Source organism: Mus pahari, chromosome 1, assembly GCF_900095145.1.
Source record: "Mus pahari chromosome 1, PAHARI_EIJ_v1.1, whole genome shotgun sequence".
In the NCBI taxonomy this organism is placed as follows: domain Eukaryota; kingdom Metazoa; phylum Chordata; class Mammalia; order Rodentia; family Muridae; genus Mus; species Mus pahari.
The window spans coordinates 36,296,026-36,318,980 of NC_034590.1; the positions used below are offsets into that span (position 1 = coordinate 36,296,026).

Below are 22,955 nucleotides of genomic sequence, written 5' to 3' on the forward strand. Positions count from 1 at the left end.
CATTACCAGGCAGCCTTTTACAGGACAACTCTCTGTCCTGTCTCACATCTCTACCCAATGCCAGTCTCTGGTAGCAAAGGCAATAAGTATCCTTACTGTGATCACCCTATCACAGAGCACCGTCCACACAGCCGGCACAGCTGCACAACAATAACGGCCGAACACCAAGAGGACCCCCCTGGCAAACAACCCAGTTCTTTTTCCTACACCTCTGGTCAGCTGTGGCTGCTACTGAGGTAAGAGAGGAGAGCACGCCACTACTGATGAGCCACCCTGCATCTCGCCCCATCTGCCGACCAGCTGGGATGCAGGAGATGCTGCTCAGCTTACCTTGGTCAAAGCCACTCTGCCTGTAATAATCCAGCGCCAGCTCCTCCACAGAACAGAGGACTGTGGTGGGGTTGGCGGCGTCTCCACTCTCAATGACAAACACAGACTTGCCCATGCCATACTGTGGGCACAGCCTGCCCGTGATGGTTACCTAGAACGGTAGCAAAAAGCATCAATCAAAGTCGGGCATGGTGGCGCATACCTTCAGTCCTAGCACTCAGGAGGCAGAGACAGGTGGATTTCTCTAAGTTTGAAGTTAGCCTGTCTATATAGTAAGTTCCAGGCCAGCTAAGACTACATAGTGAGACTTTGCCTCAAAAACAAACCCATTTGATTAGCCCCTGGAGACTTTCATGCAACATCCTGGGGATAGACCTGGCTACTCCCGCAGAGCAGGAGTAAATGGTATGTGACCCACACTAGCACACTCTGAAGGATGTGACTGTCCCAGTCTCTGCAGAGCATCTAAACGGCCCCCCAGAGAAGCAGGCAAAAGCAGTGGACGTTTACATTCTTACTCAGAAGCTCTGTCACCCAGCCCTGGTGTGGCCATACAGGGTAGCCCAGACATAGCAGAGAAGAGGGCATTAAAATGAAATGGACACAATGGTGACACCACTGTCCCAAATGAGAATCAGACCATTCTGAGTCCAAGAGGAAGTTACATACTAAAATGATTCGGGAGTGGGGGAGGCACACAGAAGAATCTAAGTAAATACGTTTAAATCAAGGGCACAGCAAGGAGAACTGGATGTGGCCTGGGTTTAACCAACAGCAAACACAAAAGCACCCGAAGGACACTTACATGCTTAACGTCTCCCACGGCAACCTCGGGCAGCTGGCTGAAGAGGTGCTTGTACTTTTTGCAGCTCGGAGACTCTCGCAGGCGCACAGCTCGCTGATAAAGAGAAAGTCGGTGTCCTGTTCTCACGTGTGGGTCTGCCAGGCCTTCCCTGATGCACCTAATTGCCTAGCAATTAACAAGTCATATGTCAAGATCCCCAGAGTCCTGAAGGCAGCAGCTGTCCACTTAGTTTGACAAAAAACCTCAAGACTAATTATTCTGTTTTTCACAAATAGGTAAACAGTGCCTGGAGAAACGCAGGCTACTGCCTTAGGCCATCTCCTTAGGCCTCTTCCATGACTTAACCATGACCAGCCATCATTCACATGGCTAGAGAGCCACCTGGCAGCAGTGAAGACTTTCTTGTTTGATTAATTTTTTGTTTAGTTTTGAGACAGGGTTTCTGTGTATAATCCTAGAACTCGATCTGTAGATCAGGCTGGCCTTGAATTCACAGAGAACTGCCTGCCTATGCCTCCCTAGTACTGGGATTAAAAGTGTGTGCCACCACACCCACTGTAATGAGACACTTGGGCCCTTCTCTTCCTCAATCAGATTACTGAGACAGTGGGCCCCAAGAAACTAACATCTCCGATGGAAGAAAATGCTGAGGCCCTGGGGCCAGCCAGAGAAGGGGCTTGTCTCCTGGAACGAGATTGTACACAGCCCTGACAACTGGTCAGACCACCCTGCAGGAGAGGCTGGAGCTGAGACAAGGCTAGCCCACCATGAGCAGGGCCACACCGTGCCCAGAACTGTGTGGCTCTGTGGCCTCTTGGCCTGTTTTCCTTTATGTGCACATTCAGTTTAATTTTAATAAAGCAATCTGTACACTTTTAACATAGAAAACTGAGTGTCACCTTTGTCCCCAAACTGGGAAAAAAAAATATAAAATAACAAAATTACAGTGAGCGGTGGGGCTGGAGAGGTGGCTGCAGAAGGGCCTCCGGCTGCATTTCCAGAGGTCCCAGTCTCAATTGCCAGCATCTACACAACTATCCATAATTCTAGTTCCAGGGAATTGATGCCCTCTTCTGGCCTCCTTAGGTCCTGCATACATACAGTACACAGACATAAATGCAGACAAAGCACCCATATGCACAATAACTTTACAAATCACAATAAGGAAATTTAACTTCAAATAAAATTATTCAGGCTCTGCTGATCTCTCACACTGAGTGGCAGGGCTCCAGCCATCATTAGGAGAGAATTTTACAAGGGTCACCTTAGCGGGTTGGAAAGAAGTTAAGAGCACTTGTTCTTGTAGGGAACCTGGCAAGACTAAGTTCCCAGCACCCACATGATGGCTTACGGCCGTCCTTAACTCCACTTCCAGGAGACCCAATGCCCTCCTCAGACCTCCAAGGGCACCAAGCACTCACATGGTGTGCATGCATACATGCAGGCAAAACACTCACACATACACAATAAGTCTAAAAAGAATTTCTAGTGTCATCTTAAAGTGTATTGTCTGTTAAACACCATAATTATACAAGCTATAAGAGAAACTATGTTGTCAAAAAACTCCTAACACACCCAAGCTAACCTTCCATACACTTGAAACTTTTCCCTTTTTAGTAAACATGAGAAAATAGATCCATGTTGGTAAATAGTAACCATTCATATTCACACTGAGACACAGTGTAGTCTCTGAGCCCCATATACAGAAGGAGGGAAACCTAGGGGTGGTGCTACAAAGGGGTCAAGCACCTGCTAGCCTCTGGCAAGGCCAGGGAGCAGGGTTTTCCCCAGAGGCACAGCAGTGCTGTGGGTTCCACGCAGTTCGTATTGAGGCAAGAAAGGATACAGATGAATTCAGAATAGGAAAGTGGAGATTCTGTTTCCACTGTATTTTGCTTAAGTTATGTTTTCCTCCATAGGTTGAGAGCTATGGTATTAAGAGATCTCAAAATAGAGCAACTGAGAAGAATAGGGGACAATGTTTACTGCTCCTGACTGGAGAAAATGAAGAAGGAAAAGCCTTAAGGGTTAGACCTCATCAGTGTTCAGCATTTTCTTGTTCGCCCTCCCCTCTCCTCCCCTTCACCATCATCCTTATCCCCTGCAGCACAATCATTCAGGCCCCTCCCCGATCTCCTACGTCATCATCTTTTCCATCTGCAAACCAGGAGCCAGTTGCACTGCAAGAGATTTGGCCAAGTATCATCTTTGACAACCTTCTCCTATCCAAAGAGAATGGTCAGTAAACCGGGTGAGGAAACCCCTGGTTCTTCCGGCTGCCCCTCTCTGCAGGCTGAACCCTGCATTTGACCTGGGTATTTTGTGGGATCCTTTCTGAGTTTCCACCTGATTTCAGTGATATCTGAAGTCAGATGGACTCTCTCACTTAGATGAAATTCTCTGGAGAGAATTCTGTTTGCAGAGTTAAGGATTCTCATCCAGATGAGACCCTGCACCTTCCGATTTGTCTCTTCTCGCCTGCAGGTAATGCAACTCGTCATCCTCATCCCCAGGCAGTGCACATCCCTGCGGATGATTGACAGAGGATGTTCCTTAAAGGTCTGGGATTTGGTCAATCAGCTCTGACCTCTGCTTTAAGAATGGTTGGCGAAGATCGTTCTATTTCTGTTCTGCTCTCCACGTTCCCTCACTGCCTTGTTCATTAAGTCCATTTCATTTGGCTCAGTATGTTCAACTGTTTCTTGCTGTCTCTTTTCTGAGGGCTCGATGGTCCCCTCCATGATTGAAAGTGAGCTCTTTGTGTTGACTGGTGCCATGACGGTGCCGCTGGACCGTGGAATGGGGGAGAGCAGAGAGCTCTGAAGGGCATTGGCTGCATGGAGCTGGCTGCATGGCCTTGGCTCTCTGCCCTGGAGGCAGGACTTACAGCCAGCTCCAGTCTGTGAGTGCCCTTCACAGCAGAGCCTTGGCTCTCTGCCCTCTGTTGACCCTGAAGAAGGATGTGGGTGGGGTGGAGTCATGGGACCTCTGTATTTGTTCCTTTCCCAGTGTGGCGACAGCACGTCCACAGCGTGGAGAACACTCTTTACTGTTCCTCGTCTCTGCAGCCGGCCTACAAGGACAGAGCCTAACTTGTCAGTGCTGTCAGTGCCCAGGTTCTTTCCTCACAGAGACCATGACCCGAGAGACAGCCAAGCCACAGGCTAGAGAGGACTTCCTGGAAGCCTTGGCTCCAAAGTTCTCAGGACATCAGCTGGGAAGCTGGGAAAGCCACACACACCTGACCTCGTTGACAGAGGGGTGGGGGTCTTCAGAGCCAGTTACACGGTGATTCTAGATGCAGGCAGGAGCAGAGCTGAGCAGGATTCTTTACACAGAGAGGAACTAATGTTCCTGTTTTCTAAGGCTCTTCCACATTCAGCAGAAATACAAAGTCCACAGCGGACACCATTCCTTATCTTACTCTACTCAGATGAAGATGCTCAGAAAGTAAAAACTGACTCGTGCTGGCCAGGATGTGGAAATCCAGAGCCTGCGTGGCTTACTGGCAGGGTATATAAAAATGGAGGGAGCACTGCAAACAACACTGGCAGCTTTCCTTTCTTTAAGATTTATTTATGTATATGAGTGCTCTGTCTGCGTGTATGTCTGTACATTAGAAGAAGGTCTCAGATCCCATTACAGATGGTTGTGAGCTACTATGTAGTTGCTGGGAATTGAACTCAGGACCCCAGGAAGAACAAACAGTCAGTGCTCTTAACTGATGAGCCAGCTCTCTAGCCCTCAATCTGGCAGCTTTTAAAGAGCCAAACATAAAGTTGCCACAGGATCGTCCCTAGGTACGTCCCTAAAGACTTAAAAATAGGTACTCAAGAATTACTGCATACCCATATCCACGGCAGCAATATTCCCAACAGCCAAAGGGTGGAGGGAACCTGAGAATCCATTTACAGATGACTGGAAAAATAAACTTTGGTCTGTACATGCCACACCATATCCATCGTTCATCCTTGACAACAAATGAAGTCGCAACATGCTAGAGTAAGGATGGAACTTTGATGCAAACACCAAGGCAAATGAAACAGGAAGCTGGGCCATGAGGGTGGCCAGCAGGATTGTTGGAAAAGGGTTAAAAAGAGCCAGACATTGTCAGTTTCCATCAGCAGGAGGCTGGGGAGACAGCTCTGTGGGTAAAGCACTTGGTGCCCAAGAGTGAGGACTCCTCGGAACGCATGGGAACCAGGGCACAGAGGCGACCGTTCTTTTGTAGTCCTAGTATTCCTGAAGCAAGATTAGGGGAAACAGGAGAAGCTCCTGAAGGACCAGCTAGCCTGGTCCATACTGCAGTGAACCAGAGACCTGCCTCAAACAAGGTGAAAGCTGAGGCCCACCGCCTGAGGTTGTCCTCTTGATCTCCACATGCACGCTGTGGCACCTGCATAAGCACACTCATATGCAGGACACACATACAGATACACACACACACACAGATAAACACACAGACACAGTTAAACACACACACATACACACACAGATAAACACACACAAATGCTCCCACACAGATATACCCAGATATTCACACAGATACACAAATACACATACAGATACACACACAAATACAGAAACACACACAGAAATACACACAGATATTCATAAAGAGAAATACACACAGATATCCACACACAACATGTACACACAAATAAACACACAGATACCTACACACATAAAAACACACAGATACACCCATATACAGAGAAACACACAGACACAGATACACACACACACACACACACACACAGAGTTAAAGAGACAGAAAGGCTAAGTATAACTATACTCCCGTAACAGTGAGGCAAGCAGGAAGCCTATGGATCACAAAGGGGAGGGTAGAAATGGGCAAAGGTCTCAGTCTTTTCGTTTGCACTAATAACTAGACAGGTACAACAATGTAAGTATAACACATACCACAGAATCATATCTAAAGTGACTTAAAGGGCAAACTTTGCGCACATTTTATCCTAACAGAAGAATGAGAGACAGGCAGGATGGTGCAGTAGGTAAACCCACTGCAGCCAAGCCTGAAAACTCGAATTTAGTCCTGGGACCCATAAGGTGGGAGTAGAGAAATGACCCCACACAAGTTCATCTCTGACCTGCACATGTGCACAGACACATGCACACACATACTAAATATACTTTAAAACTTTAGAGAAAAACTTAAAAGCAAAACAAAACCAAAGCACGAGGAACGAACGGAAGCTCACGCCCTGGGGAACTAATGATGGATCTAAAGGAGCCAAGAAGAGCAAGCAGGACCCTGCCTCGCATGCTGGTCCTGGAGAGGGGACCTGGCACGGGGAGGGGTGTGTCCCTGCACGTGTGCCCTGTAGACAGACAGAAGACAGAGAAGACAGAGGATGTGGGCACAGAATACTGTGTACTAAAGCTGTGTGGATGGCACTAAGTGTACTGGGAAAAGGTTAAAAAGAACTAGAACTTTCTTAGCATCCATGAACAATGAGCTCAGTGGCCTGTCTGGCCCTATGACTACAGCAAAGGTCTGCAGAACTGCGAACAAGGCAGGATGAGAAACATCCTCTGCCATAAATACAGTGAAAGATGAGAAGTAGCACAGACACATGTGCTCGCCTTCCCAGGCTGGGATCTGGGCCAGCCAGCATCCCGCCTTGCAACGTAAGGCTCAGCATGCAGCAGGAGTAAGAGGTGACATGCCCACCTCCAGGACAGAAAACAGCTTCTGTTGGCTTTTCATGGCCACCTGAGGCAACAAGGTGCTGGTTTAGTAGAAAGCTATAAAATATACTACGGCATACTTCCACATTCCATGGGCAATTTTTTCCAGCCCTCTTTTCCCCCGATTCACTAAATGTACCACTGGGAAAACAAATCCTCCCTGAGACACAGCCCCTTCCATTCAGTTCAGACACGAGGCTGGAATGGAGACAGTCGGGGAGGGAACCCACGGGCTGTCACACAAAGAGTCACTGTTACCAGCTCAGAGGCAGTGGCCTCAAAGGCCCCACCCTGCCCTGCTACAGAAGTGACAGGATCTGTCTATTTCAGGTCCCCAAGTTCCCCGGGGCCTGCCAGAGAAGGCGGCCTGTTCAGAGGTGGGGTAAAATGCCCTGCAGAAGCACAGAGGGTACTCTCCAGCACCTGCAGTGAGAAAAGGGAGAGACTGACTCCCATCAGCCTTTGTAATGAGAAGCGGTAAGCAACAAGTCTATAAAGCTGGCATCTCCAGCCCAGACCGTGGCCGAGACACAGAGACAGACAGACAGACACACAGAGACAGACAGAGACAGAGAGAGTACGACTGTGAACCTGCAGACAGCTGAGACACACCGGATCCTCTCTCTCCTTGATTCCACTTTCTGGAGCCCACTATTAACCCCTTTCCTCTTCCACTCAGAGCAGACAGACATCTCCTGCCTTCATTTAATGCTGGTGTTAGAATCACCCCTTCTATCTTGGGGTGGGAGATGGGGTTGGAAGAAATCAAAGAATGTTAGCTAAAGGAAAAATATCTTCTAATTATATTTAGAAATTTCATTTATTAAGTTTTGATTTGACTATCACATTTGGTATATTAGTGGTTTCTAAAGTTTTTATAAAAACTAAATATTTAAAGGCTTTTGCTTTTGTCTGGAGTAACTTTTCCATGCATTATAGAGAAATACATCACTATTAATAAAAATCATACATTCTACTAATTTTTTCAAGACCATAAATTACTTTTTTTGGTGATAGCACTAACAGAAATTAGTGGGAACGGAGAAGCAAAGGAGAAAGCGGTGCAATTACATTTTAATTAAAGCAAAATAAATGGTTGGTATGGTGCACACCTTTAACATCAGCAACGGAGAAGCAGAAGCAGAGGCAGGCGGATCTCTGGGTGCTTGAAGCCAACCTGATATACACAGTGAGCTCTAGGACAGCCAGAGCTACACAGTGACACTCTGTCCCTACCGATAGACAGACAGACAGACAGACAGACAGACAGACAGACAGACAGACAGAGTTACACAGTGAAACTATGCCCCACCAACAAACAAATAAGCTAATTAAAGAGCGGTGCTTTCCTAGGCTATGGTAGCTCAGTGGCCAAGTGTTTGTTTAACGATGCCTTCAGTTCTGGCCTTCAGTTCCGTCCTGGTGCTGAAATACTGAGAGCTTTTTTGCCATTACAAACCAAATAAAGCAGTGGGATGTGCCGCTAGTACCTCTTCCAGGCGCCTCAGGTGCTGGTGCAGGTTAAGAGCCAGGCGATCCCACCAGCGGCCTCTGCTGTCAGGACAATAGATTTTCTGAGACAAGAGGTTTTCAAGTTCCTCGACAGCTTCCTATGGCAACAATAAAAAGAAAGGTTGTTAGATGCTGGAAACATGGGTTCTAATTATAGACAGATGCCAACAGGGTTGCTGAAGTTCATCTGTAGTGAAGGCCAAGGACCAGCCCTGACAGGCAGCAGTTTGAGAGGTTCTCCTGCATGACCATAGCTGCCTGAGCATCTGTACTTGACCCCAGGTCTCTGCCTAGTGATGCTGAGCCCTCAGAGTCTGTGAGCAGGCTCTGGGCTTCTCCAAGTCACCTCTAGCATCCCAGCCACCCAGGGCCCTGGCTACATACAGGGAGCTAAGCGCTGCCTGGTGCTGGCATACCCCGACACTCTGGGAAGCCAGCAGGCTCAAGACCCTCTGAGATTTGAGGCATGCTGTCAGGAAGGACAGATGGAAAGGGACACAGGAAGGGAGAAAAGTCCTTCAGTCTGGCATCTGGCTGTAAGAAACTTTAATATAACTGATAAAGCAAAAATTGCCAGAGAATGCTCCTGTCTTCCCAGAGTATGTAAAAACAGCAAACCAGGTTCACGTGACCTCCTTTACCCTGTCCCAGCAGTGTACCCAACAAAGCCACCTAACAATGTCAAAGGGAATCTTTCTTAAGTAAAAAACCTTGAATTAATTTAATTTTCAACTTTGCTTTACCTTTAAATCTTGTCAACTATAATACATTCTTTGTGAAATGGAGCTTTAAGAGCTTCAGAATGACAGATGTGGCATCTTGTCCATGGATCTTCCTGGGATTCAGGAGAGCTAAGTCAAAGACCCAGCTTGTCATTTTCTCTTTGTAAAAAGCATTTGTTAATACAGAAATACCAGACACAGTAAAAGGAAACTCTGGCAATGTCTTCATCTAAGGATGTTACCAAATTGTTATTTGTGACTATATCTCTAGACAATACACCACAGATGACAAGGGGGTACAAGCTTTTTACCCACAAGATCTAGGGTAACTGAGTCTCCCACCAAGCTCTGAGACCCAGGTAAGCTGAATGGGCCCCTCCCAGGCTCTGTGCATGGCCAGCGAGCCTTCCTAGTATGCAGATTATTTGTGCTGATGCAAGAGAGAGAAGGCGAGAGCCGAGTGGCGTTTTTCTCCTGTGTGTCACAGTCCTCTCAGTGGAGGGTGGAGGAGGGTGCTCTGACCTCGTACATGTGAAGCCTCTCTAGGACTTCAACAGCCCGAGAGGAAATCCTTGTGTAGATCCACCCAACGGTAAAGCAGCGCAGGAAGGGCGGCAAGGCTTCGTGGTACCTGAAAGGACAGCACACGCCAGGGGTTTAGCAACTGGGCTCATACGAACTGTAAGAAGTGACAAAATGTGGGATTTTTATCTTTAAGATGATACATTTCAATACTTTGAGTTGTGTGTTTGATTCTGCACTATGAAATTAGACCATCACACCCAAGCCCCTGCCTCAGGATGCTCGGAGAGGTGAGAAGAATACATGACAAGATTTAAAACGGAGGTCAGCATTTAAACCGCAGACAAGGCTTCATGCTTCCCAAGGCCTGCAGCAGGGGGTGAGTTTTATCTTCCTCAGACAGTATTTGAAAATACACTCTACTACCGACCCTTCTGTACGTGTTGCCACAACTACTTGAGATTAAGTTCATTGTTTAACTGGCATATAAACACACAGAAACTGCATGATGCTCTAATACATGCCAACACTGTAACCAAGGTCAACCTTAGACATTATTTACTTCTGTTTTGGGGCAGTGTCTCAATTAGGGTTACTATTGCTGTGGTGAAACACCATGACCAAAAGCAATTTAGGGAGGAAAGCTTTTGTTTGGTTTACATTTCCACATCATTGTTCATCACTGAAAGAAGTCAAGACAGGAACTCAAGCAGGGCAGGAACCTGGAGGCAGGAGCTGATGCAGGGACCAGGGAGGGGTGTTGCTTACTGGCTTGCTCACCCTGCTTTCTTAAAGTTCCCAGAACCACCAGTCCAGGAATGGCCCCACCCACAAAAGGCTGGGCCCTCCCCCATCATCACTAATTAAGAAAATGTCCTGCAAGCTTGCCAAGAGCCTGATCTCAGGGAGGTATTTTCTCAATTGAGATTCCCTCTTCTCAGAGGTCCACAGCTTGTGTCAAGCTGATGTACAACTAGCCAGTGGAGGGAGGCTGTGTATGTTTGTGTTCAGGTGTGTGCAGATGCGTGTGTACAAGGAGGGCCAGAAGCTGACCCTGTCTGCATTCCTCAACCCTTCCCGTTGGTTTCTGGGTTTGCAGTTTAATGTTATTAATTTATTGACTATTTCATACATATTATACAATGTATCTTCCTTCCTCATAGCCTCCCCCCACCCCCATTACCTTCTTCTACCCCTCCAACTTCCTCTGAGCACTGAGCTCAAGCTATGGGTCCCACCACCGTCACAGGAAAGCAAAACAAACAAACAAAAAAACAACAACAACAACAACCCAAACACTCACCTCAGGGAAGGGTGGCTTTTCAGTTGGTCCCAGTCCCTTTTTGCACTCTGAGAAAGCTTCTTAGCGTCCTCCCAATTTCCACTGGCCATGGCAGCCGAGATGTCACTCAGCATGTGTGCGGCTGCTGCATATCTAAAGAGAGTGCCACCCAGGTCTTGAGTGGAGGAGCACTTGCAGAACAACCCCTACCTCCTGGCCACTGGGCTTACCCAAGAGGAGAAAAGCATGCTTGTGAAAACTCGGGGGGATGTGCAAGGCATGGTGGTGCTCGCCTCCAATCCCAGCACTGGGAAGCAGAAGCAGAAAGAAGCAGGTGGATCCCTGGGTTCTAGTTCTACAACGTGATTTCCAGGCTAGCTAAGGCTACCCAACATGATCCTGCCTCAAAAATTAGAAAAATAAAACAAAATGCAAAAAGTGAGGTATATTTAAGCTGCATCCTAGCAATAACACAATATAGTTCTCCCCTCTGCTCAGTGGCCATGAACTGATTCAATCTGCTCTACTAGGAAGACAGAAGCATCTACACCGTAAGTTTACAAAGCTTGCCCCATTACGTAAATTCCATAGTGACTGAATCAGTATTCCTGGGTCCTGGCATTCATCTATTCAACAAGCTGAGAGTCACCAAGTGAATGTGGAACTGAATTCAGCATTGTAGCAAGATGGCAGTTTGACACAGTAAGCAATGTAATCAGAGATACTGCCCAAGTCCACAGAACGACAGGATATTTCCAAATCGGGAACGCTTCAGGGAGAAAGCAATGATGAAATTTCATTAACTATTTAGTGGAGAAATATGATGTTTCATTCCTTCGTTAGATATGAAAATCAAAGACGCGTGACTATCAGGCTCTGAAACAATGAGAGCATATTCCTTGTATTTTGGAGAAGAACAGCATGCAATACCAGTAATACAAACACTAATATTAACAAGAAAACACCTTGCATCCAGAAGTCACGTTTGCTCACAAACCCACAGACCCAATCATTTAGGATAGTCTGCTAGACTCCAAGGTCAATAAAACAGAAAAACATGGCCAGGTGCTGCAGCCCAGTGATAGACAGGGCATGTGCCTGCCACACACAAAGCTTTGTCAATCCCAGCACGGCACGCCTCACTTCTGTTGGAACACAGCAAAACAAAAGATTCAGAACTTCAAGGTCATCCTCCAGTACATAGGGAACTCAAGGGCAGCCGAGGCTAGACCCTTCTCAAAATAAAGGGGGGGGGAGTGGGGGAGAAGCGAAGAACATATCTGTAAGTTGGAAGTAGTATACCATTCCCACCTCAAACCATCACCAGGGCAGGAGTAGCCCCTTCACGTTCAGCTTCACAACCGACCCAACCTGAACCAAGCCAACCACACTTTAAGAGACCAACAAGCACCTAGCTATGCAAGCAAGCAAGCTCTGCCTCCGTCCACCATCTGTAGACTCCTTTCTATACTCCCTCCAGACATCACGTGTCCTCCAAGGGTCCTGCCTTAGCACGGGTCCTGCCTTAGTGTGTGTCTTGCCTCAGTTCACATCACTCTGCCGACCAGCCCATGTCTGCAGAATCTGTAAGCAGCTGTAGCACCGCACCAGAAGTTTCTCCCTGTGTTTCTCTCTCTAGAGTCCCAACAAATGGAGCTCAACTACGCAATGTAAGGCAGACCAATACATGTGTGTCATTATCGAAGACACTCCTTTATCACGTGTCCTTTCACGTGTTTGTTTTAGCAGGACATCCTTTCACCTGTGTCTGCTTCAGTGAAATATTCCTTCACATGTTTGCCCCAGCAAATCACCATCCAACACAACTGACTCTCCAAAGAACCCTTAAGTTTCTACTTCACTTATCTGTCCCCTTACATCTAATAATAAAGTCATTTCTGCTACCACCAGTCCAGAAGTCGCCATTATCCTCAACCAGACCACCACTAAAGTCAAACCAGCCTTCCTTCGGCTCTCCTGCCCCTCTTCGAGTATAGCTTCATAGGCACTCTGGTTAAAAACATGAAACACCCTTTCAGCTGTTTCCCAATACTAGGAGAACAGACACAGGCTGACCCCATCTCTCTGAGGTCAAGCATGCGTCAGTCCCTACAGCCTGTCCCTACACTACTGCTCCCAGAGCCAGAGGCCGTGTGCTTCTCTAACACGGCCAAGTCCTCCATGCCTCTGCCTACCTTATTGCTGAAGGACAATGTGCACACCCTGTCTACACACAGCTGCCTTTCCATTCTCATGTCTTAGTTCTGAGGTCAACTCTCCAGGGCCACTCTCTGGCATTGCTTAGGAAGTAGAACTTCTGCAGCCTACCTCTCAGGGGTCACATCGCATTTGAAAAAGATTTGCTACTTTTACTTTACCTGTATGAGAGTTTTACCTGCATGTGCTTAAGGATGCTGCATGTCTACCTGGTGCCCACAGAAGCCAGGAGAGGGTGAAAGAGCTGGAGTTACAGATGTTGTAAATGGCCAAGTAGATGCCAGAACAGCAGAGGCCCAAACCAAGTCCTCTGCGAAGGCAGCGAGTGCTCTTAGCTGCTGAGGCAGCTCTATCAACCTATCACACACAACTTTTTACACAGTTTCCTGCTTATTATCGCCACAGTGAGTGGCAGCCCCACATAGGCAGCAACTTTACCTCCCTCACTGCTGTTACTCCACTCACTACCTAGAGCATAGGAGACTCCAGGCATGCAGCACGGCTCTACAAGATATTGGAGGACCACCAATCTCAAGTGCAGACGTGGGCAGGCATCACGTTATGGGATTTGTATAATATGGCACATCCAGGAGGCAACTAAACACAATTTCATTCACAACCAACGGGTTACTTACTTCATTACAGCGTAGGTTCTTTGTAGAAAATATTTGAGTCCACTCTCTTATGAACTTGCTACCTCTGGCTTTGCCAACCGTTAAACTGAAAGGTCATCCCTTAAATATAAGGGGCTATGACATCTGTAGTAATCACTAGCAGGTATGAGGCCGTCCACAGAGGTCAGGTTCTAAGCACTTCCCATGTGCTCACACACATCTGTAAGGATACACCATTGCTCTCTCGGGTCACAGATGAGGCAACTATGACAAAGAAGCTCCACAGTTCTGAGCAAAGCCAGGCTGGAAGGTGGCTTCAGGGCACACGGGTGCACAAAAGGGAAAGGCTTAAAGTCACTGAGAATAAAACCCACAAAAGACACCAGGACACGGAATGTCCTCAGGACAGAACATCTGGCCGGAGATGCAGGCCAAATGAACACAAGCAAGGCGGCTTCCTGAGAGCTCAGGCAATGCTGATTCCATTCAGTAGGCTCAGTGACTTCAGTTAGAACACGAGTGTCCCAAACTTAATGCTCCCTAAAGCAAAGGTCTGGATCAGTATTAATTAAGTGAGTTACAAACCTTACACCAATAACCACAGTGGTGTCAGTTAATTCATTTTTCTTATAAAAATTGCCTTTACTTTTTTTTTTTTTTTTAAAGAAAATACACCAACATGGTTGTGCACACAACAGTCAGGAGGGTCAAGAGCAGAGTGGGTTGTGATTGCAGAGTCAGCCTAGAGTCCTAGACAAGAAAGTTCCTATCTTAAAACAAACAAACAGTGATTTCTCTCTTGCTTTAAGACCTCCACCATTTTTTCAATCAAAGCTCTTCTGCTAATCAAGCCAACATTCATAAAACCCATGAAGTGCTGTGTAGACTCACACGTTCTAACTCACTGTGTACACACAAGCTCTCAACAGCCAGGGCTGAGTGCTGTGACTGGAAAACCACACTCTTCTGCCTTATTTGTCCCAGCAGCAAACGCACAAGGCAGGGCTGTCAAACATCCGTGTTACAGAAGCATTTCCTGCCACAGCTACTCGGGAACATCACCTAATGCAAATCTTTTGCGGCTTTAACTCAGAACTCGCTGACTGGCAGCCTTCGGCTAAGTGCATGTGAGCATTCTCCAGGGAGATGCAGACATGCATGCGAGAGAGGAAAAGGATGATAAACCCACAGACAGAAAAAAAGACTGTGGCATGCACTCCCCATTTCCACACTGGCAGGCAAGAGACGATAATAAGATCTCTTCTTAAATTTTAAAATGAGCACAGGTATTACAGAGACTTAGCATGGCCCCACCTGATGAGGTCCTCTCTGTCCCTGAAGATCTGGGTCTTCCGGCTGATGGTGTACTGAGGAAACTCCATTCGGCCCAGATTGACCAAGAGCACAGTAGACAGCTGACCTTGACCCCCACAAGCAGCTTCTTCGTCTTCCATGGAATCAGTCAATGAGAACAGAAGCAAGATTCGGGCAAACACTGCCCTAGGGCCCTTACAGACTCGAAGGGACCGGCCAGCCAAGTCTTTAGCTCTAAAATATACATACAACACAGAGTCACCTCTCTAGCTTTTAAGCATTTGGATATGAGATTTTACAAATTATCCTCAGTTAAAATGAAGAGAAATGTCAGTCATTGTTGGAAACATGCAGCATTTAGCAACCCCTGCTTGTGACAATGTGTTGCCTAGCCTTAGAGCTCAGAGACGTACTTAAGGACATGGAAAATAAATAATTCTTTACCCCCAATGGTTTCATGCGTAGTTTTACTCAGTAATGATGCTTTTTTCCCCAGCCACATGTTATGTAGAGTTTACCATGGACATGAACACTCAAAACACCAGGGAAAACTCGTAAATGGACTTATTGCCTCTGATATTAGCAATTCTCATTTATTGATCTGAATGGTCATCTAAAGACTAGGAACCCCTGGAACTGGCCCTTGGCACCACAAACAACGCAGACCCCCTTCCTTTGGGGCATTCACTTTCCTTCTCATGGCGTCCATTACTGTAATACCAAACTCTACTCAGAGAATTCTAAGACCTCAAGCTCCCAGAAGCCTCTACAATAGGCCTTCTTTAAAAACAAAAGTACATGTATTCTCTATTTGTGTGTATGTGCACATGTGTGGACGCGCCCATGCCATATGTGTGTAGAGGTCAGAGAATAGCTGTCAGAGCTGGTTCTCTCCTTCCACCATCGGGGTGCTAGGAATCAAGTCAGGTTCTTGGAGGCAAGTTCTTTACCTGATAAGGACTTAATACTTCTCTAGGTCAATCCACGCTTTGTTTCCTGGTATTAGGGATTGAACCTGGCTGGGGTCTTGCACACACTAGGCAAGTACTTGACCACTGGGCTGTAAGCCACCTTAAGACTTTATACATCTGATGTCAACTTCTTAAGTACATGATTTATTCAAATGGAGTCATTTGTAATATATGAAATATACAAGTATCTCATCTTATCCTCCACTGCTCTGGAATAATGGGCCCCATGTTAATGCAGATATACTTTGACTTCATAGATTTCATGGTAAAAGAACCCCGCAGGTTTTTAATGGCCTTTCTTAAAAGTAACAGCTCAAGTGCTTTTTAAAGATTAAAGAAACCACCAGAGTTCTGGGTAAACGTTTTTAAAAAAATTATGTATATTAAGTCTGGCTCATAACATTCCAATAAAAAGTTTACTAAATTCAAAGTATGACTGACAGCTTGCCCTAAAGTCTGTAAGAACAGGCGTTACTATTGGAACGTCCTCTTCTATGGCATATCTTAGATAATATGTTATGAGCATGTACCAAAGGTTCTTACTTTATTGCTCGTATTGAAGTCTACCCACCTCCTCCCCAGCCAGCATAGCTGTAGCCATTTTGTTCCATGCCTGCCAGCTATTTCACATTGTTGCTGTAACATGCTTCCCAGTGACTGATACAGAAAAATAACTTAATTCAGAGCAAGGTCATGCTGATCACATATCCTATTGTGTTTTGAGATTTGTAATCTTCAAACAATTCTTCTTTTTTTTTTTCTTTTAATATTCATTTCATTTATATGAGTATACTGTAGCTGTGTTCAGACACACCAGAAGAGGGCATCAGATCCCACTACAGATTGTTGTAAGCCACCATGTGGTTTCTGGATTTGAACTCAGGACCTCTGGAAGAGCAAGCAGATAGTGCTCTTAACCACTGAGCCATCTCTCCAGCCCCCCTGAGATTTGTTAATCTTAAGAAATCCCACAAAGCTTTATGTAGGACCCATCAAATTAAAGGTCAATATGAACTGTTCTGTCTAAACGGCTCAAGTCAGAGCCAACCACTAGGCAGCACTTCCTGCAGCTGCATATGAGCTCACTGAGGTTTTTGTGGGGTTTTTAATTTTTTTTTTCTTTTATAAGCTGACAGGGAAAGATGTTCGTCATCGTAGCTTCAGATAATTCTGAGCTATGTCCCTAATCCTATCAGTATTAGGGGGTTCACTCAATAAACCATCCCTGTCTGAGATCAGTGTTTGTGTGGTTTATGGGGCGACTCATGGACCCCAACAGCATACTGACTTTCTTGCTTCTAGAAATTAGCACAGTCTTACACAAGAATTTTGGAGAAAGCACCAATACAGCACTGAGGACAGGACAGTGAAGGCTTTGCATTGTCAACCCCAATACAACTGCCACAAGCAGGCGCAGTCTGGAAAAGTGACAGAGTCTAGACTACCCGGTTAGCGCACTTACGGACACAGCAGATGTTTTCACTGATACAATGAACACAGACCTTTTTAAAATCACTGCTCTGATTCCGGGCTGGGTCTTGCCCCACGTGCAGACTGAGCGCTGTTTGGCCAGTTTGTGAAAGGCGTCTACCAGCTGCTGCTTCTGCCCACCGGGACTCACCAAGTGGAAGGTTTTGGCCAGGGCTTTCAGCTCAGGAGCAGAAAGGAGTTCAAGGGCATCCGAGAGTTCTTGCAACTCCGATTCTGCAACAGTTAAGACAACCAAAAGTAAGCTCAAAGTACTTTTCTAGAATTTACTGTCATCTAGCTTTATTTACTTGGGGTAGGAAGAGAATCAGCTAGATGCAAATGAGATGAAAATTTCCTCTAGAAACTGTAATAAGTTTTCCAAAACAAAGCAGAGTTTGTCAAGTATTCACCAACTCTTTCCATTCGCCAGACTCTTTCCATTAAAGACTATCGTCAACATCAGGGTGGTGGTGGTATAGGCCTTTAAGCCCAGCACTCAGAAGGAAGAGGCAGGTGGATCTGAACTGGAGACTAGCCTCATTTAGAGTCAGTTCCAGGACAGTGAGGGCTACACAAAGAAACCCTGTCTCCATAAAACCCAACCTACCAACCCTACTACAGACAACAAACTATGAACAAAGTTTACTGGACTACACCGTCCATCTTCCTTATCTGTAGCCATGTGAGGGGCCTCTCCAAACTAGTTCACAGAGTGAAGTGGTCCTCTGCCTACCATATGATGCAGACTGGGAAGCCTTACACGGGTTCAGTCCTCCAGCATCCTGCTATGGTGCACCCCAGATACCACACCAGGGGAAATGCACTGGGCTGAAGCAGACCCAGCCATGTGTCACCGCATTGAACCAGGTCCTTGACCAAAGAGAGCTCATCTCCTACCACAATAATTACTCATGCCAGGCAGTAAAAGGTGGTAAAGAAAAACAGAGATAGGCACTGGAGATGGCTTGGCAGTTAAGAGCACTTGCTGTTCTCCCAGAGGACCCGGAATCGGTTCCTAGCAGCACAGTCATGCAATGCCAGCTGCCAGCAACCCCATGCCTCTGGCCTGTGGTCAAGCACACAGTCACATGAAGACAAATACAGCGACACAAAAGTAAAAATAAACCTTTTTTTCCATTTTAAGGAAAACCAAAATTGTTTGAGGCCAACAAAGCCTGACAGGGAGGGTGGTTGCTTTACATAGGCTAGTCATGCAGATGTCTTCTGAGGATAGAATCAAATGTAATGTGGTTAAACGGTGGGTGCTGTCCTATGCAGAAAAGAAATTAAGTCCAAGGTTCTGCAACAAGAACGATTCCACCATGACAAAGACAAGGACTGCACTGTGGCTACAAGAGGCAGAGGGACATCCATAAGGATCCATGGTGAACCATTGGGGCTCTGGCTTTGTTCAGGCTTAGAGGTAAGTCCCCAGCAGCAGTCAAAGGGAGTGCTGTGTATCAACATGTTGATCTATATGCACAGCATCTTCCAAGTCAGGAGCAAGCCAAGATCAGTTTCCACCGAGGAGTAAAAAGTACTGTGGGCCACTCAAGCCGAGTAGCTGCCACACCTCCACTGTTTACCCAGCATGCTCTGCCTGTATCCCATCCAACCCCACCCTGGCAATCACCCCGACATCTTTACCTCTGTTCTCACTATAAACTCTTCCTGCTGAAGCCACCTGCTGAGACTGTTTGTCAAAAGTGTCCACAACTTGACCTTGGGTGCCCACCCCTCCTTCTCGCTACACCCATTTGCATCCCATACTGTACAGGATAACCCAGGGTATCACAACAGAAGGCAGATTCACTAGGGTTCACACAGCTCTGACTGAACTCTAATTAAATGCTAAGGGCAATCCACATGCAGAGGTGGCATGTGTGGGCAGGAGTGGGGACAGATGTTTGCTAGAGGAGCACTGGTCTCATCGCAGCTGGCTTTATTCTGTCAGAGATGAGGAGGTTGAGTAAGATTCAATCAAGTGCTCGCTGGAAGGCAGAAGCTCAAGAGGAATGTCCTCTTCTGGGGCACATCCCATCTCCAGGTGACTGAGCTTACACCAGGAAAGCAACGGCAGTCCACCCTTCACGGCCCTCTCAGCTATCACCCAGGCACCCGAGAGCCTTAAATCCCATGATAACCCGCTGTCCTCAGGTCACAGCACCTAGATCTTTTTTTTAAAAAATAGTTGCTACTTAGCAGATACTAACCAGGAGGAACCACATCAACATTCCCGTAGTCCACTGAAAGTGAATCTTCTTGTTTTGGTCTGTTTGTTTTTGTTGGTTTTGTTTTTCGAGACAGGGTTTCTCTGTGTAGCCCTGGCTGTCCTGAAACTCAGTCTAAAGACCAGGCTGGCCTCGAACTCAGAGATACAGCAGCCTTTCGAGTGCTGGGATTAAAGGCGTGTGCCACCATTCGGCATGAAAGCCATTCCTTAAATCCCATTTCCTTCTCAGGTCCTCCTTCTAACCGTACCTGTCTGTAGAAAGCCTGAGTCCTTCAATTCTTCAACCACAGGGGTTAAGTCGGAGGCAATCTCTTCATACTCCAGTTTACTCATTTTAATCCAGGTTAATTTACGTTGAAAGAGCCTCACATACAACTTTTGACCACTAGCTGCAACAAAGGCAAGAAAAAAAAAACAGCAAAAAAAAGATATATTAACTTTCTTCTAAAAAAACATACAGATTCCATTTACTTCTAGATTATGAGGCAAATATGTATTATTAGAAATATACACATATACACACTAGCCAGCCGGTGACCTATGCCTTTAAACCCAGCACTTGGGAGGCAGAGGCAGAGGGATCTCTGAGTTTGAGGCCAGGAGGCCAGCCTGGTCTTCAGAGTGAGTTCCAGGACAGCTAGGGCTACACAGAGAAACCCTGTCCAAACAAATGAACGAACAAACGAATGAACAAAAGACAGCTACTGTCATAGTAACTGAAGTACTATTTGCACAGCAGATATCACCAGGCACAAGAACTGGTTTTTAATGGGCCTCTCCTTGACATAGAGAGCCAGCCCACAGTACTCCCACAGTGACTCCTCATGGTGGTCATCAGACTACTGACCCTTCCACTGCACACAAATCAGATAAGACCCTGATATAGCGGCCACTTGTGAGGCAATGCCAGTGCCTGGCAAACACAGAAGTGGATGCTCACAGTCAGCTATTGGATGGAGCACAGGGCCCCTAATGGAGAAGCTAGAGAAAGTACCCAAGGAGCTGAAGGGGGCTGCAACCCTGTAGGTAGAACAACAATATGAACTAACCAGTACCCCCTGAGCTTGTGTCTCTAGCTGCATATGTAGCAGAAGATGGCCTAATCGGCCATCATTGGGAAGAGGCCCCTTGTTCTTGCAAACTTTATATGACCCAGCACAGGGGAAGGCCAGGGCCAAGAAGTGGGAGTGGGTGGGTAGGGGAGCAGGGGCAGGGGGAGGGTATGGGGAACTTTCGGGATAGCATTTGAAATGTACATAAAGAAAATAATAAGAAAAAAAGAAAGAGAGAAAGAAAGGAAATAGTAAATAGATAAAGAAAATAATAAATACTAAGAATAATAAAGAAAAAAACTCTGAAAGTCAACAGGCTGAAGATACCTGACAACTGGTAAAACTTGGTGATAATTCCCTTCTCCTGGTCATCGAAGAGCTTCATGTCCTCTTCGTTCCCGAGGAGGGCCTGTAGCACCACCAGGAAGTTCCTCAGGTAGTAGGGGTGACTCAGTGGGGGTTGAGCTGTCTCACTGGGAACACCACAGCTGGACCCCTGCTCCAGAGGGCAGGGCAAGACACTGCCAGCTTCCCTCAGAAGCTCTTCTTGGTTGTTACTCCATGTAGACATGTCGACACCGGTAGGACCATTTGATTCTGCCTCCCCTGACACCAGCGTTTTGACGGCAGCATCAACAGTCATTTGTACTTCTTTGTGACTGTGTGGCTCAGCAAGCCCTACATCTGCCCCTTGGGCACCTTCTTGCTTTATAGGAGTGTCTCCCGGAGAGGATTTCAGGTTACTGACGAGAGTTGAATCTGAGGACAGTAATATGGAAGCATGCTCTGCAGGTGCAGTGGTGCGGGCTGGCTCGCCGCTGGAAGCTTTCTGGTTTTCATCTCCCGTTGTTTTACTGTTCTTTACCTTTGGTTCTGAAGCATTCTCTTCCTTTAGAGGTGCACATGAATAAATGTTTTCCTTTTGGGAACTGTTTGAAACCCCATCTTTGTCTTCCACCTCTGGACAGTCATCAGCCAGGCTGGTGCCCGGTGTGGACGGAGACGTCTGTGGGCACTGACTGGTGAATCCCTCATTCTTAGCAAGTGATTTTTTAGCTTTTAGGTATCGTCTGGACAATTTTGACGACAGACTTCCCAAGGGCATAATTTCCACACTCTGATTTGAAAGCTCATTTTGATTTTTGCACACTAAGGCATCTTTAAAGTAGGGACTTGTCTGCTGCTGCATGCCCAGTTTTGAACCACACTGGACAGAGATTAAACTTCTCTTTGGTGGTGATAATTTCTGAGGTGTTATGTCTTCTAAGGGAATACTGGGTAAATCTGATGTAGGCACAGTTGGACTCATTAATCCAGGCTGAGCAGACTCTATTTGAATGACATCACCTTCACCTTTGCTAGCACAAGACTCATCAAGGTGCCGGATGAGGTCATACCTGGGCACCATTTCATGACAAATTGAACATGCAAGTTTAGCAGGTGGTGCACTGTTAAAATACGACGTAATCGAATGAGACTGGTTTTTTGTAGTTTTGCTGGTAGATAAGCTTCTACGGGGTCTTTTTTGATCAGGTGATTTCCTTTGTGAAATCATGACTATTAGAAAAAGTGGGCGACCCAAGAAGAAAGTCAGGTAATCTCGGGTGAAGGGCCGAAATGTTTTACTTTCATTCACTTGGCTTGAATGAATAAGAAAAGGTCCCTGTTACCTCATCATCAGTTAATACCGCGGCCACCCCGGGTGAAGGACCCTAAAGGGTTACTTTTACTCTCGCCCTGAACTAATTCAAAGTGAAATTGCATTTGATGTCGTTATTCGTTCAACTTCTTCCTACAAAATAAAATACATGAGTTAAAAATATTTGTATGCATTATCGGGGTCGGGCGACAACTGAACCGTGGAATGGCAACTTCTGGAAGGAGAACCCTGAACTGGATACAATCCGAGCGTCCTGCAGCTCCGCGCATGCTCTGTGTCCCTCGCTTCGGAAGGCCCAAGCTGCACTTACTTTCAGGACCTTTCTAAGAAGTGTTCGTCTTAAAAAGAGGACGCGACTCGCTCAGACTCCCCTGAACTCACTGCAGCGGAACCGGCTGAGTCGCTCTCAAAGGGCCACAAGGCGGGCAGTCGCTCTGCGCAGCCCCGACCAGCTACAGGCATCCCCAACCGATCCCCGCATCTCCGCTCCAAGGCTCAGCTAGTGGAGGGCAGAGTGATCGAGCAGAGGGCGACCCAAA

General features: G+C 46.6%; 1 protein-coding gene across 2 annotated transcripts in view; it reads right to left on the minus strand.

Annotated features, from left to right (window-relative positions):
• Fan1 (FANCD2 and FANCI associated nuclease 1) overlaps positions 1-22,869 on the minus strand; it is a 30,470-nt gene extending 7,601 nt beyond the window's left edge. Inside the window, exons 1-10 of one of the 2 annotated variants that reach the window (XM_021208981.2) lie at positions 22,727-22,869; positions 21,084-22,548; positions 19,953-20,093; positions 17,504-17,705; positions 15,031-15,264; positions 10,907-11,038; positions 9,604-9,712; positions 8,338-8,457; positions 1,136-1,300; positions 331-481 (exon numbers count right to left, since the gene is read on the minus strand). In XM_021208981.2, coding sequence (XP_021064640.1) covers positions 331-481; positions 1,136-1,300; positions 8,338-8,457; positions 9,604-9,712; positions 10,907-11,038; positions 15,031-15,264; positions 17,504-17,705; positions 19,953-20,093; positions 21,084-22,311 — 2,482 coding nt within the window. In that variant the 5' untranslated portion in view covers positions 22,312-22,548; positions 22,727-22,869. Of the gene's footprint in view, positions 1-330; positions 482-1,135; positions 1,301-8,337; positions 8,458-9,603; positions 9,713-10,906; positions 11,039-15,030; positions 15,265-17,503; positions 17,706-19,952; positions 20,094-21,083 lie in introns of both variants that reach the window. The other variant, XM_029531332.1, reaches the window with a different exon arrangement.
• Positions 22,870-22,955: the final 86 nt, after the last annotated feature.